The 16,074-nt window shown below is 46.2% G+C and overlaps 1 protein-coding gene across 2 annotated transcripts in view; it reads left to right on the top strand.

Moving 5' to 3' along the window:
• The first annotated feature begins 5,361 nt into the window (after positions 1-5,361).
• EXT1 (exostosin glycosyltransferase 1) overlaps positions 5,362-16,074 on the top strand; it is a 404,130-nt gene continuing 393,417 nt past the window's right edge. Inside the window, exons 1-2 of one of the 2 annotated variants that reach the window (XM_040354883.1) lie at positions 5,362-5,784; positions 5,870-7,457. In XM_040354883.1, the coding sequence (XP_040210817.1) occupies positions 6,487-7,457 (971 nt within the window). In that variant the 5' untranslated portion in view covers positions 5,362-5,784; positions 5,870-6,486. Of the gene's footprint in view, positions 7,458-16,074 lie in introns of both variants that reach the window. The other variant, XM_040354882.1, reaches the window with a different exon arrangement.

The raw sequence follows: 16,074 nt of genomic DNA, 5'->3' as shown, positions 1-16,074 counted from the left end.
GAGGACTGCGAGAGAAGTGTGCTCTTACCTCCAGTGACATCCTTAATAATGTTGTACAGCGAGGTACCAAAAAGCCTCCCACCTTTGAAGGGCAAATCTGCCAGAGCTTTCTTGGATGCTTGGTCAGCGGACCAGCATTTCAGCCAAATCAGGCGGTGCAGTACCACCGCAGATACAGAGGCTCTGGAGATCAAGGGGGCCGCATTCAGAATGGGATCACAGACATACACAAGGCCCTGTACCAATTGGTCAGCAAGCCTTACGCACTCTGGAGGAAGCTGATGCTCCTCTACTGTCTGTTGCTAAATCTTTGCCCATTCAGTGAGTGTCTGAGACACCAAAGTCGCAGCCAATATAGGTTGCAACACTGACCCCGGCATTATGACCATCAGTAGAGTCAGTAGGGTCCTTAAAGGCTTGCTTTTTACCCCCTTTACGCCGCTTCTACCCTGGAAACAAATGATTCCAGGACTGCCGACAGTGTATCCATGGGAACCGCAGGTGTAGGGGCACCGTTTGCTGCCTGGCAATTTAGGGGAAGAAAGGTCAGATACTGACCCCATTATCTCCCATTGACAGCCTTCAGGGACTAAGTGAAAAACACTTAAGAAGTCCACCCTCCTTGCTGCACCGACCGAGGGGGGGGGGGGGGTTACCCAGGGGACTCACCACTAGGGATGAGCCGAACACCCCCCTGTTCGGTTCGCACCAGAACTTGCGAACACACCAAATGTTCGTGTGAACATTAGAACCCCGTTAAAGTCTATGGGACTCGAACATTTGAAATCTAAAGTGCTATTTTTAAAGGCTAATATGCAATTTATTGTCCTAAAAAGTGTTTGGGGACCTGGGTCCTGTCCCAGGGGACATGTATCAATGCAAAAAAAAGTTTTAAAAACGGCCGTTTTTTTGGGAGCAGCGAATTTAATAATGCTAAAAGTAAAACAATAAAAGCGAAATATTACTTTAAATTTCGTACCTAGGCGGGGTGTAAAGTTAGCATGTGAAATAGTGCATGTTTCCTGTACATAGAACTGTCCCTGCACAAAGTGTCATTTCTGAAAGAAAAAAAAGTCTTTTAAAACCGGCTTTGCGGCTATAATGAATTGTCTGCTCTGGCAATTGAGCGAATTCGTTCATAAAAAAAAAAAATAGCGTGGGGGTTCCCCCCAAGTTCCATTACCAGGCCCTTCAGGTCTGGAATGGGTATTAAGGGGAACCCCGCTTTCAATTTAAAAAAAAATGACGTGGGGTTCCCCCCAAATATCCATTCCAGACCCTTCAGGTCTGGTGTGGATTTTAAGGGGAACTCCACCCCAAATTAAAAAAAAATGGCGTGGAGTTTCCCCCAAAATTCACACCAGACCCCTTATCTGAGCACGTTAACCTGGCCGGCCGCAGAAAAGAGGGGGGGACAGAGTGCGGGCCCCCCCTCTCCTGAACCGTACCAGGCCACATGCCCTCAACATGGGGAGGATGTCCCCATGTTGATGGGGACAAGGGCCTCATCCCCACAACCCTTGCCCGGTGGTTGTGGGGGTCTGCGGGCGGGGGGCTTATCAGAATCTGGAAGACCCCTTTAACAAAGGGGACCCCCAGATCCTGGCCCCCCCTATGTGAATTGGTAATGGGGTACATTGTACCCCTACCATTTCACGAAGCAAGTGTAAATAGTTAAAAAAAAACACACACACACACCGTAGAAAAAAGTCCTTTATTAATAAAAAAAAAATCCAGCGGTGACACTCGTTCCTGGCTTCCTGCTCCAACGTTGTCCTGATCCAGCGACGGGTGCGGGTGATCTCTAGTCCAGCGATGAGAAGATCCATCCATCCAGAGCGCAGCATCGCCAACCTCCTCTCACCGCTGGACACAGCCCAGCGAATGAGCTGCTGAAGCTGTGACATTTCTTATATGGGGAGGCGGGGCCACCCGTCACGTGGCCCCGCACCCTCTGACGCACCCTCTGCTACGTCACTGGGGAAGCCCAGTCTTCCCCCTTGCTGGGCTTCCCTAGTGACATAGCAGAGGGTGCGTCAGAGGGTGCGGGGTCACGTGACGGGTGGCCCTGCCTCCCCTATATAAGAAATGTCACAGCTTCAGCCGCTCATTCGCTGGGCTGTGTCCAGCGGTGAGAGGAGGTTGGCGATGCTGCGCTCTGGATGGATGGATCTTCTCATCGCTGGACTGGAGAGGAGATCACCCGTCGCTGGATACAGGCAACGTTGGAGCAGGAAGCCGGGAACGAGTGTCACTGCTGGATTTTTTTTTATTAATAAAATTAGCACTTTAGATTTCTCCCATAGACTTTAACAGGGTGTTCTGCGGCTTTTCGAATTTGCCGCGAACACCCCTAATTGTTCATTGTTCGCCGAAAAGGCAATGTTCGTGTCGAACATGAGTTCGACTCGAACTCGAAGCTCATCCTACTTACCACCCAGAGGCGGACCGCTCAGCACCGCTGCCCACCTTCCTTGTATACACAGCATGTGTGTGAGGAAAAAACTGTGAGGAGAATGAGCTGTGCGCTGTTTAGAAAGACAGTGCTAGAGGCCAAAACCCACTCCAAAATGACCACCAGACTCCTCAGATAAAATGGCGCGGACCGACCTGCGCCACAGCGTGGCCACGACAAAATGGCTGCCAATGGAAATTTTCAATAGAGAAAGCAGGCACACTAAAAATGGCGTCGACGCTGCAAAAAATGCCTGAGACTCAGGATGTGGACGAGAAGGCCGTGCAGAGACTTCCCAGGAGACAGACCCCCCTCACAGAAAGCGGACCCCGGCGCCACACGGTCCCCCACAGGGACCTGGAGCACCCCACAGGTACACCCCGGTCGCAGCAGGGCCCTAGGGCAGGAGGGGAAAAGGCGACAGAGAGCAGGAAAAGGGAGGACAGGAGAACCCCTTAATCCCGGGAATGCCCAGCTATTCCATCCTGCCGAGGCAGGAGGAACCGTACTTACCCATCCTTCCGTGGACTTGCTGGCGTGTCCCTGACAGACCCACAACCGATTGGTACGGAGTACCTGTCGGCCCGGACCACTGTGTGTGAGACAACAGCAGCCCAGTCATATGTGGACCCCGGAGCATATTCTCACCGGCCACCCCTGGAGCCATGGGGTATGTCGTGGCCGACAGTTAATAGAAGAATCACAAAAATAAAATAAATAAAAGTAAAAATTTCCTCAGGACTCTGGGCCCAAAGGGGCGATAAGAGAAAATTTGTTTAACTTTGTTTAAAAATAAACTGTCCCCCTTGAAAGGTGACACTCAGCACATAATAATTTTTTTTGCTGCAACTTAGGAAGGGTGAAAGGAAACACCACAGTTGTTGCTACTGAGGTGACTGAACCTCTGGGGCTCGGAACCTCCTTTTTATTTGAATTTTTACTCACAGATCCTTAAACTGCCCAGATACAGTGGTCACCTGACCTCTCCCGAGGCCAAGGGCCAATGGGAAGCCTTCCCACACTTTTTAAACCTGAGGTGACACTTGAAACCCCGCTGATGCAGTCCCATGAGGAAAGGCGGGCTTAAAACTGTTTTCCCCACTTTTCATTCTTTATTTTTTAATTGCACCCCAAATGTGGGTAGCAGTTTGCGCAATTTAACACGTGTTTTCCACGTGACTACCGAAGATGGCGGCAGCAACCGAGAGAGAGATCGCTTTGGATGTCGACATTGCGGGCGCCCAGGTCAGGTAAGTGTCCTTATTTTAAAAGTCAGCAATATTTGTAGCTGCTGACTTTACATCTGTAAGTGAAAAGGCATAATGAGCTAGTATGCATCGCATACTAGCTCATTATGAAATACTTACCTTAGAACGAGGCGTCGGTGTCCCTCCCGGTCCACGCCGAGGCAGCTGACATTTCGCCTCGGCATGTCTTCCGGGTATCGCGAGACACAATGTCGTCACTCCTGCGCATGCGCGTGGGAGACTTCTTTCCGGCAAGGTCCGGTGACTGCCGGGCCTTAAGCCGAAAATCCCCTGTGCGCATGCGCCGCTGCATTCAGCGGCTCATTGCGAGGGGAATATCTCCTAAACCGTAAAGGTTTAGGAGATATTTTTTTTACCTATAGATAACTTTACAACCACTTTAAGTGGTTAAAAAGACCAAGGGGTTTCCCCACAGCCGCGTTTATAAAAAGGTACATGAACCATTTTTGTGTTTCATGCGGCACAGCAGTCCGTCGCGGTGCCATGCCCGAGCAAACGCAGGCCGCACTGGTGTGAACCGAGCCTTAGATCTTTGGCTAGAATAGCTAGCCATCATATCACATAAATTTGGTAAATCTAAGGCTGCATTCACACATGATCGCGGGGCGGAATCGCCGCAATTCCGTCCCGCAATTTAAAATGGCTGCAAAACGCAGGACGCATTTGCAATGCCATCACTTCTAACGCCACCTCAATCTCACTGCGATTTTTCTGCAATTGTTGCACGGTAAATCGTGCTGCAATCGCGCCAAATGCCAATGTGTGATGCTGTCGCCCAAAACAGAAGCCGTGCTTCTTTTTGAGCGACAAGCGGTGTGCATTGCAGCGCGATTTACCACACGACAATCGATCGGTAAAAGAAGTAACGGCATCGCAAACGCGTCCTGAAATCGTTTGAAACTGCAGGGCACACGGTGATTTACACCCGCGGTGCGATTTTTGCCTCCAAATCGCGTCGGGATTGGGGGTACCATTGAAAGTGACGGGACAGCAAAGCACATCTCGCGTTTTGCGTCGATTCGTATTGATTATAACTGCGATCTGCAAAGGCCATGGTGTGAACAGAGCCTAAGATGACTGTGTGCAGGTTGTATGATCAGATTGTGAAGTGTACGGTGACCCTGAAGCCCCATACACACTATCAGTTTTCCTGACAGTTTTCTCTTCAGGTTTACCAAAACCATCTAATATGAGGTAAAACCTCAAGAGTTTCAATTTGTATGCAATCAGGCAGGCCCTTGCACTACATGGTTTTGGTAAACCTGAAGAGAAAACTGACAGGAAAACTGATAGTGTGTATGGGGCTTTAGAACTTCAGGTGGCTATTCACCATACATTATCCAATAATCAGGCATGCCCTTGCACTACATAGTTGATGGTAAGGGAGATTGTATAGTGTACATCAGATTGCATGGTGTATGGTCCTCTTTATTCTGTAGGACTACATGTTGCAGCAGACATGGGACACACAGGGGAGGGATGAGGAAGGTGCAGGCTCGGTACTCGGTGTCATCTCTCCACCTCACACCGCCCGGCTCCTCGTCTATCCCCCGTGCAAGGGGGCGGTCCCCCGGGCCGGGTGCAGCGGAAGCCCCTCCCACCCCCGGACGTGACGTCCGTCCAATGGGAGCACAGGGTGCGTGGATAGATGAGGTCACAAGCTGTCGTGCGGAGAATGGAATGTGTTAGACTAGTGTAGGGGAAGGGATCCGGGGCACCGCTCACCACCGACAGAGCCTCCCGCACCTCCCGTCCTACAACGACCGCCTCCCTCCCTCCCTGCCGCTCCTCCTCCTCCTCTACACACCGGGACAGCACCGCCGCTTCGGGGATGCAGAGCCATGCAGGGATTCGTCCGGTTACCGGGCTCCGGCACGGACATGTAACCCGCTGCTGACACCTCCGGCTTCCCCGGTGAAGTTGATGAAGTCAGCCGGCGCGGGGTGCGGACAGTCAGGCGAGGAGCTGATCGGGATCCGGTGCCGGGGGAACAAAGCTGTGCTGGCTGCTTCTATCTCTGTACACTACGACCAGTCCCTATAAACCGGAGACCCTTCCGAGGTGGAGATCCTACAAAACCAGAGACCCTTCCAAGGTGGAGATCCCTTAAATCCGGAGATCCTACAGAACCAGAGACCCTTCCGAGGTGGAGATCCCTTAAATCTGGGGGAACCTACAAAACCAGAGACCCTTTCAAGGTGGAGATCCCTTAAATCTGGGGGAACCTACAAAACCAGAGACCCTTTCAAGGTAGAGATCCCTTAAATCCGGGGAACCTACAAAACCAGAGACCCTTCCAAGGTGGAGATCCCTTTAAATCCGGGGAACCTACAAATCCAGACCCTTTAAGCCGGGAGATCCTACGAAATTGGAGACCCTTAAAGTCGAAGACTATTTGGATTCCCTTTAAGCCGGACCCCCTTTACAGTCGGCGTCCCTTAAAGCAGAAGACCCTTTAAACCGGGGACCCTTTAAGCGGTGCCGCTGGCCGTTGCCCCCCACCCTTATTCCCTCCCCCCCCCCACCCCCCCAAAAAATTGCCTTTACCAAGGAGATGAAAGACCGAAGGGGGGAACGTTAAAGAAGTCGCCCACATGCTCTGGATCACGCCGCGGCTGGGGGAAAGGCATCCGCGGAAGGTGGGAGAAGAGAGTTTGACATCTATCCGCTCAGAAAGATGGCGGAGTGGAGCTGAGGGCGCGGACCGGGAACGTTTGGGGGCTTTTGCGTTCATCTCCGACCACCCCGAGCCCGACCGGACACATGCAGGCCAAAAAACGCTACTTCACCCTGCTGTCGGCCGGCACCTGCGTCGTCCTGCTCTTCTACCTCGGCGGCTTGCAGTTTAGGGAGTCCAGGAGCCAGAAGAAAAGGGACGACCATCACCACCACCACCGGAGGAATGGCCTTAAGAAGGGCGCCGACTACCACCCGTGGCCGCGCTTCCCGGACCCCCTGCTGCCCTTCATCCAGTGGGATCAGGCAGAGGGCGAGGATTCCAACAGCCAGGGCTCGCCCCGGCAGAAGCGGGACGCCAACTCCAGCGTCTACAAGGGCAAGAAGTGCCGCATGGAGTCCTGCTTTGACTTTTCGCTTTGCCGGCGGAACGGCTTCAAGGTGTACACCTACCCTCAACAGAAGGGGGACAAGATTTCGGAGAGCTACCAAAACATCTTGTCGGCCATCGAGGGCTCCAGGTACTACACCTCAGACCCCAGCCAGGCTTGCCTGTTCATCCTGAGCCTGGACACCTTGGACCGTGACCAGCTGTCCCCGCAGTACGTCCACAACCTCCGCTCCAAGGTCCAGAACTTGCACCTGTGGAACAACGGTAGAAACCATTTAATTTTTAATTTATACTCTGGGACCTGGCCGGACTACACCGAAGACGTGGGCTTCGACATCGGCCAGGCCATGCTGGCCAAGGCCAGCATCAGCTCGGACAACTTCCGCCCCAACTTTGACGTTTCCATCCCGTTATTTTCTAAGGATCATCCCAGGACAGGGGGGGAACGGGGGTTTCTGCGATTTAACACTATCCCTCCGATTCGGAAGTACATGTTGGTCTTCAAAGGGAAAAGATACTTGACGGGGATAGGGTCAGACACCAGGAATGCCTTATATCATGTTCATAATGGGGAGGATGTGGTACTCTTGACTACTTGCAAGCATGGAAAAGACTGGCAGAAGCACAAAGACTCACGTTGTGACAAAGATAACGCGGAATATGAGAAGTAAGTGGTGTCTGCTTGGTGCACACCGTCCTCTTCCTCCTTCTTCTTCTTTTTCTCTTTCTTCCCCGGTACAGATGCTGTTAACAGCTGTCAGGTCCTGGTATGGCGTGAGCGTTTTCTGCTGGCTTAACCAAAGACCTGCATCGATTTCAACATGTGTATACGTTTCCATTGATTTCGTGATTTGACACCGCAGGGTGCTTGCCATTATTTTTTTATTTGAAGTGTATGTTGATATGGGCTCTTGTCTCCAGAAAGAATGCTCGTTTCCAGGCGCAAAGCTTGACCTTTGCACTTTCCTATATAGAGTGTATTCCAACTAGAGGAAGGTCGGGTTTTGTCCCATTGGTTATATAGTATTAAGGTTCATAATGCCTATTTTAGTTTTTTTTGGAGACTTCTAGGATGTTCTTCTAATGTTTGTTATTGCTTTCGTAGGTCTGGATCTAAATCCTTGTTATTGGTGATCAATAACCAACCCTTAGTTCTCTATAGGGAATTCTGTATACTATACTTTGGTTTGCTTATAATACTTTGCATGACATGCTGTCTTGTGTTGATGGTGATCTTGTTGGGTTAATTTCAATTTCTGCCTTAAACGTTAATTGGTGAGTGTTTTTTTTTTTTTTGGTGCTATGATGGTCAAAGGCCAACTCTTGGTTCCCTATAGGGAATTTTGTACGCTATATGTCCGGTATTGTTGTGTTTTGCTTGATTTTGGGTGTATAATAGTTTTGTGACTTGCCATCTAGCGTTAATGGTGATCATGTTGGGTTAATTCCATTTCTTTCTTGCATGTTAAGCCAACAAGATCACTATTTTTGGTTATTTTTTATTTTAGTAGTTGGTGCTATGATGGCCTTTTACCATCATAGCACCAACTACTAAAATAAAAAAACTCACCAAAAATGGGGTTAACATGAAAGAAATGGAATTTCTTAGTTCTCTCTAGGGAATTTTGTACGCTATATGTTCGGTATTGTTGGGTTTGATTGATTTTGGGTGTATAATGGTTTTGTGATTTGTTGTCTAGTGTTGATGGCGATCTGATTGGGTTAATTTAATTTCTTTCTTGCACGTTGGCCAAACACGATCACCATTTTTGGTGAGTTTTTTTTATTTTAGTAGTTGGTCCTATGATGGTCAATCACCAACCCTTCATTCTCGATAGGGAATTCTGTATTTTATATATTTAATATTACTTGGTTTGCTTGATTTATTTCATTTTATTTTTTTGGGTATAAAATTTGTGACTTGCTGGTGATCTTGTTGGATTAATTCCGTTTTCTGTTTTGCAAGTTAACCCAACAAGATCACTGTTTGGTTTTTTGTTTTTGTAATTGGTGCTATGATGGTCAAAGACCAACCCTTGGTTCTCTATAGGGAATTCTGTACACTATATGTTCGATATTGTCAGGTAACAGGTTTGCTTTATTTTTGGTATATAATAGTTTCATGACATGCCATCTTGTTGACTGTGAACTTTTTGGGTTAATTTAATTTCTGCCTTTTTACGCTAACCTAACAAGATCACCATTTTTGGTGAGTTTTTTTTTTTCTAGTAGTTGGCGCTATGATGTCCAAAGACCAACTCTTAGTTCGCTATAGAATTCTGTACACTGTGTATGGGTTTTGTCCGATTAGCTTGATTCTATATAGCCTAGTTTAACTGGCAGTGTGGATTTCTTGAAGATTCTCGTGTTGACGCTGATCTTGTTGGGTTAAATTCATTTATGAAGTTTTATTAGTAGTTGGTGCGAAAATGGTCAATGACCAACCCTCGGGTTCTCTGTAGGGAATTCTGTACACTTTACTTAACTATTGTTTTTAAATTGAGATAACCTTCTTGAAGACTTTTTTTTTTTTTTTTTTTTTTGTATATTTTTGTCATTGGTGGTGGCTAAAATAAAAACGCAACAAAGTTACTTGTAGGATAGCTGACCCTTGACTTTATTGATTCAGTAATGTACAAGTATTCCATAGAAGCTGAAAAGGATATTTTGAGTACTTTAGTCAGACTAAAAACCGGTCATTAGTCCATATAGACACTAGCATCTTGACAAGCAGATAGAGCACCTCCTTAAGGATAACGATATACAACGCAATCTGGTCATGCAGTCTCTGTACAATCAACTTTTAGATCTTCCAAAATTATGTGATGGGAGAACTCGCCTAAAGCATCCAATCAGGCCCTTGCAGTACATGTTTGTTGGTAGTTCTAAAGGAGAGTGTACAATCAGATTGTAACGTGTGGTGAGTTTAAGAGTATCATTATGTGTAGTCTTGTAAGGTAGATGTTTCAAGAATTTATGAAGTGATGCTCTTATGAGGCATTTCTCCTTGTCCTTTTTTAAGTTGGAACGTGTGTTTAAAAAATAAAAATGAATAGAAAAAAGACCCTAGTAACACAAAACAAAAGACTGGGCTACCTAAAGAGAATCGGGATGTAAACCTTTTGAAATGTCCATGTATGTGTGCCAAGCCTTGAGTACCCCCCCCCCCAATCCTTGTATGTGTGCCAAGCCTTGAGTACCCCCCTTTCATGTATGCGTGCCAAGCCTTGAGACCCCCCCCCCATCCTTCCATGTATGTGTGTGTGCCAAGCCTTGAGTACCCCCCCACCCCAATCCATGTATGTGTGTCAAGCCTTGAGACCTCAATCCATGTTTCAAGACTTGACCTACTGATGGTCTTAGAGGTGCCCAGTCTACCTTATGTGATTCCAGAGTCTTCAGGCCCTTGAATGGGATTGTAGTGTAAGTTTATGATGGCAGTTTAGGAGATGACCCTCAGATTTAGGACTGAATCACTGTGCCCCCCCACACACTTTTCAGGGGTTCCTTATTTTGTGGATATTTTTTTTTTCTATAAAGTTAGGGTAAACTTCATCCAATTGAGACTCGGGCAGCCTAAAGGATGCAAGTGCCCCAGGTACTACAGGTCTCAGCATACTACCAACAACGATATGTTATCAGGGCATGCTGAGACTTGCAGTGCACTAAATGCCGGAGTACCATAGGTTTTCTGCTTCGGGAATGCAGCATTCATAGCACCACAGTGTCACTTGTTTATCTTTGGGTATTGATGTCCCCATCCCCAGGAGTAAGGTCATCATGACATCTGCATGTCAGAATGTCTGCATTTTTTTTTTTTAAACTTGCCATTTCCAAAAATACCTTTTTGAGCGATCCATTCCAGTCTAGTCAAGTCCTAAATAAAAGCCTGAAACAATGCCGCTAAAGGTTCCTGTCCTCTGCTGTTCACGTTTGCATATGTTACTGTTGATGCAAATGGAAAATCAACTGCACTTACAAATGTAGCGGCACTCGTCGCGTGCCGACTGTACGGATCTATATTTTAGTCTGGGAGGATATCGACTTCATCATTGGGCAATTTGCTGCATATTCAGTTATCATAAAAATTCTATGCAAACCTCAAGGTCTGTAATCTTCTTTAATTGATCAAGCACATTAGTTGCCCTGATAATGCAGACATTAGATGTAAATAAAACCTTCCTTCTGGAAGCCGGCTGAGACAATTGTGAGTTTCCTGTAATGCTGTGAATGAGCCGAGGGGGGGGGGGGGAACTGCTTGTTGTTGACAGTCGGCTCTGCCTGGTGCTTGGGATGCTCAGACACCTGTGTGGAGTGGAGCAATAATCTGGATATTGCCATGCAGTAAATGCATACCGCTGTACAGAAGGCTGCCAAATCTTTGATGTTATCCTGCCGGATTTAACATTCAAGTGGAGGAAACAAGACCTTTGGCTTGGTTTTATATGTGTGCTGTTTACATACGTAGGAGTAGGCTACTACTATGCTGTTTTGATCTTTTTATTGCTGTTAAGTTGTAAAGTCGGTGGATCAAAATCTCTTTCAATTGAAACTACATGGTATAAAGTGAACCTGTATGAATGCTGAAAACAGCCACTCAACCAGAGTTCTGTGGAGGCCTAGGGTTCCTCTAATGCCCCGTACACACGATCGGTTTTCCTGTTGGGGGGAAAAAGTCTGAGAGCCTTTGGTCGGGATCCCTGTCTGTGTGTATGCTCCACCAGACTTTTTCCAATGGGGGGGGAAAAAGATAGAGAGCAGGATCGGAATTTCCAATCGTGTGTACAAATCTCAACGCGCAAAATTCTGACGCATGCTCAGAAGCATAGAACTTAATTTTCTCTGTTTGTTGTAGTATTTTACGTCACCGCGTTCTTGGCAGTCAAACGTTCACCGACCTTTTCTGTGACCGTGTGTATGCAAGGCAGGCTTGAGTGGAATTCCGTCGGAAAAAACATCTTATTTTTTTTATGGGAAAACCTCTCGTGTGTACGGGGCATTACAGTTGCTATGGGGTTCTTTGAACTGTGGTTGGCCTCCTAGTTGATGGTGCCTGCATAGTGCCAGTGCCACCAGACAGTCAGTGGCATGACTACAATGATCTAGTCAAGAAACCAGGAAGTGTGGGGAGGGTTTCCCCCCCCCCCCAAAAAGGATATAAAAAATTTGTATTGTGTGAGATGCGTCTACCAAACATATGTGCTTAATCATTAAACAATGATTAAGCATGGTAGTATTGTATGAAACACGTCTACTAGGCAATTATCTGTCCTGTGGTGTCACCTTGGAATATCAAGTAATGGATCTTGGATATCAGTCTTGGCAGTGGCAAAAAACCACCCAGCACTTACCTCATCGTGGCGGATGGTGCAGCGGCTCTGTGTCCTCCATGGTGGCTTAAGCTCCCCCCCCCCCCTTCCTCCTAGGCATCCAACTGGATCACCTGTCATGTCAGCCAATGGGGTGGCTGTTGTCAAAACCCTCTTCCTGATTGGCTGGGAGGAGCGTTTAAAAAGCAAATATTAATTTGCTGTTGTGACGCACTTGGGTGGGATCGGAAGGTGCGCTCTCTGCAACCCGAGTCCATCCTATAGTGAAGAACTATTGGAGCGCCTCTGGCTCTAATCGTGCTTAAAAAAAAAAAAAAAAAAAAAGCCTCCTGTGCCCCAGAGCTAAAAGATACATGATTTTGCGCTTAAGGGCCGCCCTGCCGCGCTATATGTATGTGGAGCGGTCCTTAAACGATTAAGCTGTCTGCACATAGTTTCATCTAAAATCTTTTTCCCCAGCACTGGCCAGAGTCCTGCAAAATCAGCTCCTATTAGAATAAGCACGAGCACCCCCCACGCTCAACATGCACATGTCTGGACTTGCCAATTGGTCACTTAAGCCCCAGGCCATTTTATTATGGAATGGGATGTCTAATCTTCATTACTTGGAAGTGAAGAAAATTAAGGGCAGTGATGGGGAATGGAAAAGCTTTGCTGATGGCGAGAGATTATCTCTATCTCACTCTCTTAATTTTACGCCCAATGATAAGCACGCCATGATTGCTTTTTTTTTTTTTTTTTTTTTTTTTTTCTGACTATAGATCTATGTTTATCTCAAGCATGTTTGAAGCCATTTACTGTTGACTGTCTCACTACCTCTGCTGGAAGCTTATTCCAAGCCTCAACTACTTCTTCAGTAAAATATATGATCAGTTGTCCCCGTGTTCTTCATTTTGGTTTCATATTGAAAAACCTGTCCTCCTGACCCTGATTCACCCCCTTGATGTATTGTGCATGCTCTTTTGATGTCATGAGACACGAAACATCAAGCGCCCAGAGGCGATTCAGTTCGCATGTGCCGCGCTATATAAGTTTTTCATTTATTCATTCATGTTGGGACTTCTGTTCATTCACAAATGCACCACTATAATAATGCATGCGTTGTGGCGTGGGGTGGGTCAGGTATGGTTTTTGGTGCTCACACGCGTTTCTGATCCATAGCTAATGGTTGGTTGTAGGTACTAGAATGCACATGGGTGTAAACAAATTAAAGTGGATGTAAAGCCACTCTCATTCTTTCTAAACTACTGCCATAGTGCTGATCTATAAGGATATAGATGTCTCCTGCATGTATCCTTACCTGTCAAATATCTCCCCTCTGTCTGTTATAAGAACTGAAAAACTGCAGATTCTGTGGGTGGGTCTGTTGTCTGGAGCTCTGTGGGTGGAGTCGTGATGTCAGTAGACTCCCCGCCCTCCTCTACACTCCCCTTGTCAATATGCATTTTTTTTCTGTGTATTCCTTACACGAAGGCCCCTTTCACATTGAGGCGTTTTTCATGCGGTACAGCGCTAAAAATAGCGCTGCTATACCGCATGAAAAATCATGCCCTGTAGTGTTCAATGCGAAAGCCCGAAGGCTTTCACATTGAAGCGGTGCGCTAGCAGGAGCGCTCCAAAAGTCCTGCTAGCCACATCTTTACCGCGGTATAGGAGCGGTGTGTTCACCGCTCCTATACCGCGCCTTCCCATTGAAATCAATGGGAAAGTGTGGTAATACCGCCCGCAACGCTGGAATAACTGTGTGGCAATACTGGGCACAGATGATAGGATTCTTGTACTGTACATTGTGACATCAAAAAAAATAAATAAAAAATTTTCGGGTTTACATCCACTTTAAGTATTTTCTATTGGTGGTCGCTTATCTGATGACACATACAGATCTTCCCCCTTGACATCAAGCAGCCTGGATAGAGGAGACCTACTATGGCAACACATGCCTATTCTAACGTCTTTAATGTCCTCACACTTAATGGGCATTTAGCGCTCCATCTACATGCATTACAGCCCATGTAAAGGCAGTTTACCTTGTTGCTGTAGGTTGCTGAATTTTATGTCTCATTACTCTTTCCGCTGTTTTATTATTCGCTCCTCTATGCGTCTTGTGAATGGCGTTGCTTCTGTTGATGTCAAGTCTTGCAGATCCCGCTGTCCATATTCCACAATCTGAGCATTGAAGCGTACTGTGGCTTCAGTGCCGAAATTGGGGCATTTGCTAATAAATCCGTTGTAGTCTTCATTTGGTGAAAGCTCTGCCCTGTGGCTGAATGTGTTAAAACTGCAGACGCGGTCATAATTAAAACTAACGTTTCCATACCATATTGTGTGGCGTCCCTAGGGCTCTCGCTCCCTGACAAAGGATCAGGGACTCGGGGCTGTAACACACAGATGTGGCATCAGCCATGATATACCCAGCGGGAGGGAACGGAGATATTGAAAGATCATTTCCTGCAACACCAACCAGGTATTTCTGTAGAGGTACACATTAACCACTTTGATGTCGCGTGCAAGTCTAGGCGTACTGCATCCACGCTGGCTGTAAACCAATTAAACAGCCAGTGTGATTTTCTTCCTCTTCCTTTTTTTTTGCATTGATTATCTCTCCCTAGGTGGAACTACAATGTGATGTTCATAAAGTGAACCTGTAGTAGTTGTAAATTTTACTAAACTGTATGGTCTGGCAGATGGAAGGTGCCATAAAGTTCCACACCTTACTTTTTAGAGCTATGAATTCTCCTTTTCACAATGCCTTTGGAACCTGCTGGTGTTCCCAATGCCAATATGGACTTTGTAAAATTTGCCTAGGTAGCTTACCTGTGTGATGGCGCTTGGGCCCCGTTTTTAGGGCTCCGTGAGGTACAGGCGCTTGGGCCCCGTTGAGGGCTCCGTGAGGTACAGGCGCTTGGGCCCCGTTGAGGGCTCCGTGAGGTACAGGCGCTTGGGCCCCGTTGAGGGCTCCGTGAGGTACAGGCGATGGTACGGAACAAAAATGGGTAGTATTGCAGCTCAACTGCCTTCCGATGTGGTGGCTGCCTTAGTTTTTGTTCTTTTTTCGCTATATATATATATATATATATATATATATATATATATATATATATATATATATATATATAATTTTTTTTTTTTTTTTATATAACACTTACTGTCCCAGGGCAACAATCGTGCTGATCAGTGCTTTCACCCCAGTAGAGGGAGTGTGTTTGGACTATGTAACGCCACCCTCTTGTTTCCATAACATGGAGGTGTTTTGTAGTCCATCAAGATGGCAGGGAAGAGTGCTAACTGATAACAGTCAGAGGCAGACCTTGCATGAAATTATCAGCTCAAAAGATTATTGGCTGGGGTTAAACAGCTACTTACTTTTTTTTTTTTTATGCACTTGTCAAACCAATATAATCTGATATAGTAACATACCAAATAAGGAGAAATGTATTGTTTGCATACAGTGTAGGCAAAAAATGTTTTTTACATTTAAAAATTGTTATATATTTTTAACATTTAATTGTGTAGCTCAAATTTATATATATATATATATATATTATATATTTTTTTGAGCTACACAATTAATTGTTAAAAAAAAAATTGTGATCTCCATTCAACCCCCCCTGATCTCCAATGCAGAGTTTGCTGATTTCATTCATATAACAAGTGGAGAGACTTATCTGCTCACTCAGCTGTCATAAGAAAATATCTGGACAGTGTGCCAAGTTCTTAACAGGAAACATTGTAACCAATGCTTCCTTCTTAGATCAAAGGGATAAACTTCTGTGTGTGTAAAAAAAAAAAAAATCTGGTCAGTCTGCCAAGTTTGTAAAATGAAACATTTGTAACTAACTTCCTTCTTAGACCAAACTTTCTGTGTGTAAATGCAGGAATTTTAAGTTGAAATTAATATTTTTTGCTAGAAAGTTACTTTGAACCTATTTTTTATATATAATTTTATTACCAGAG

This window comes from Rana temporaria, chromosome 5 (assembly GCF_905171775.1).
Source record: "Rana temporaria chromosome 5, aRanTem1.1, whole genome shotgun sequence".
NCBI lineage: Eukaryota > Metazoa > Chordata > Amphibia > Anura > Ranidae > Rana > Rana temporaria.
Note: the sequence above shows the minus strand (reverse complement) of the source record. Positions and strands in the feature narration are given on the sequence as shown.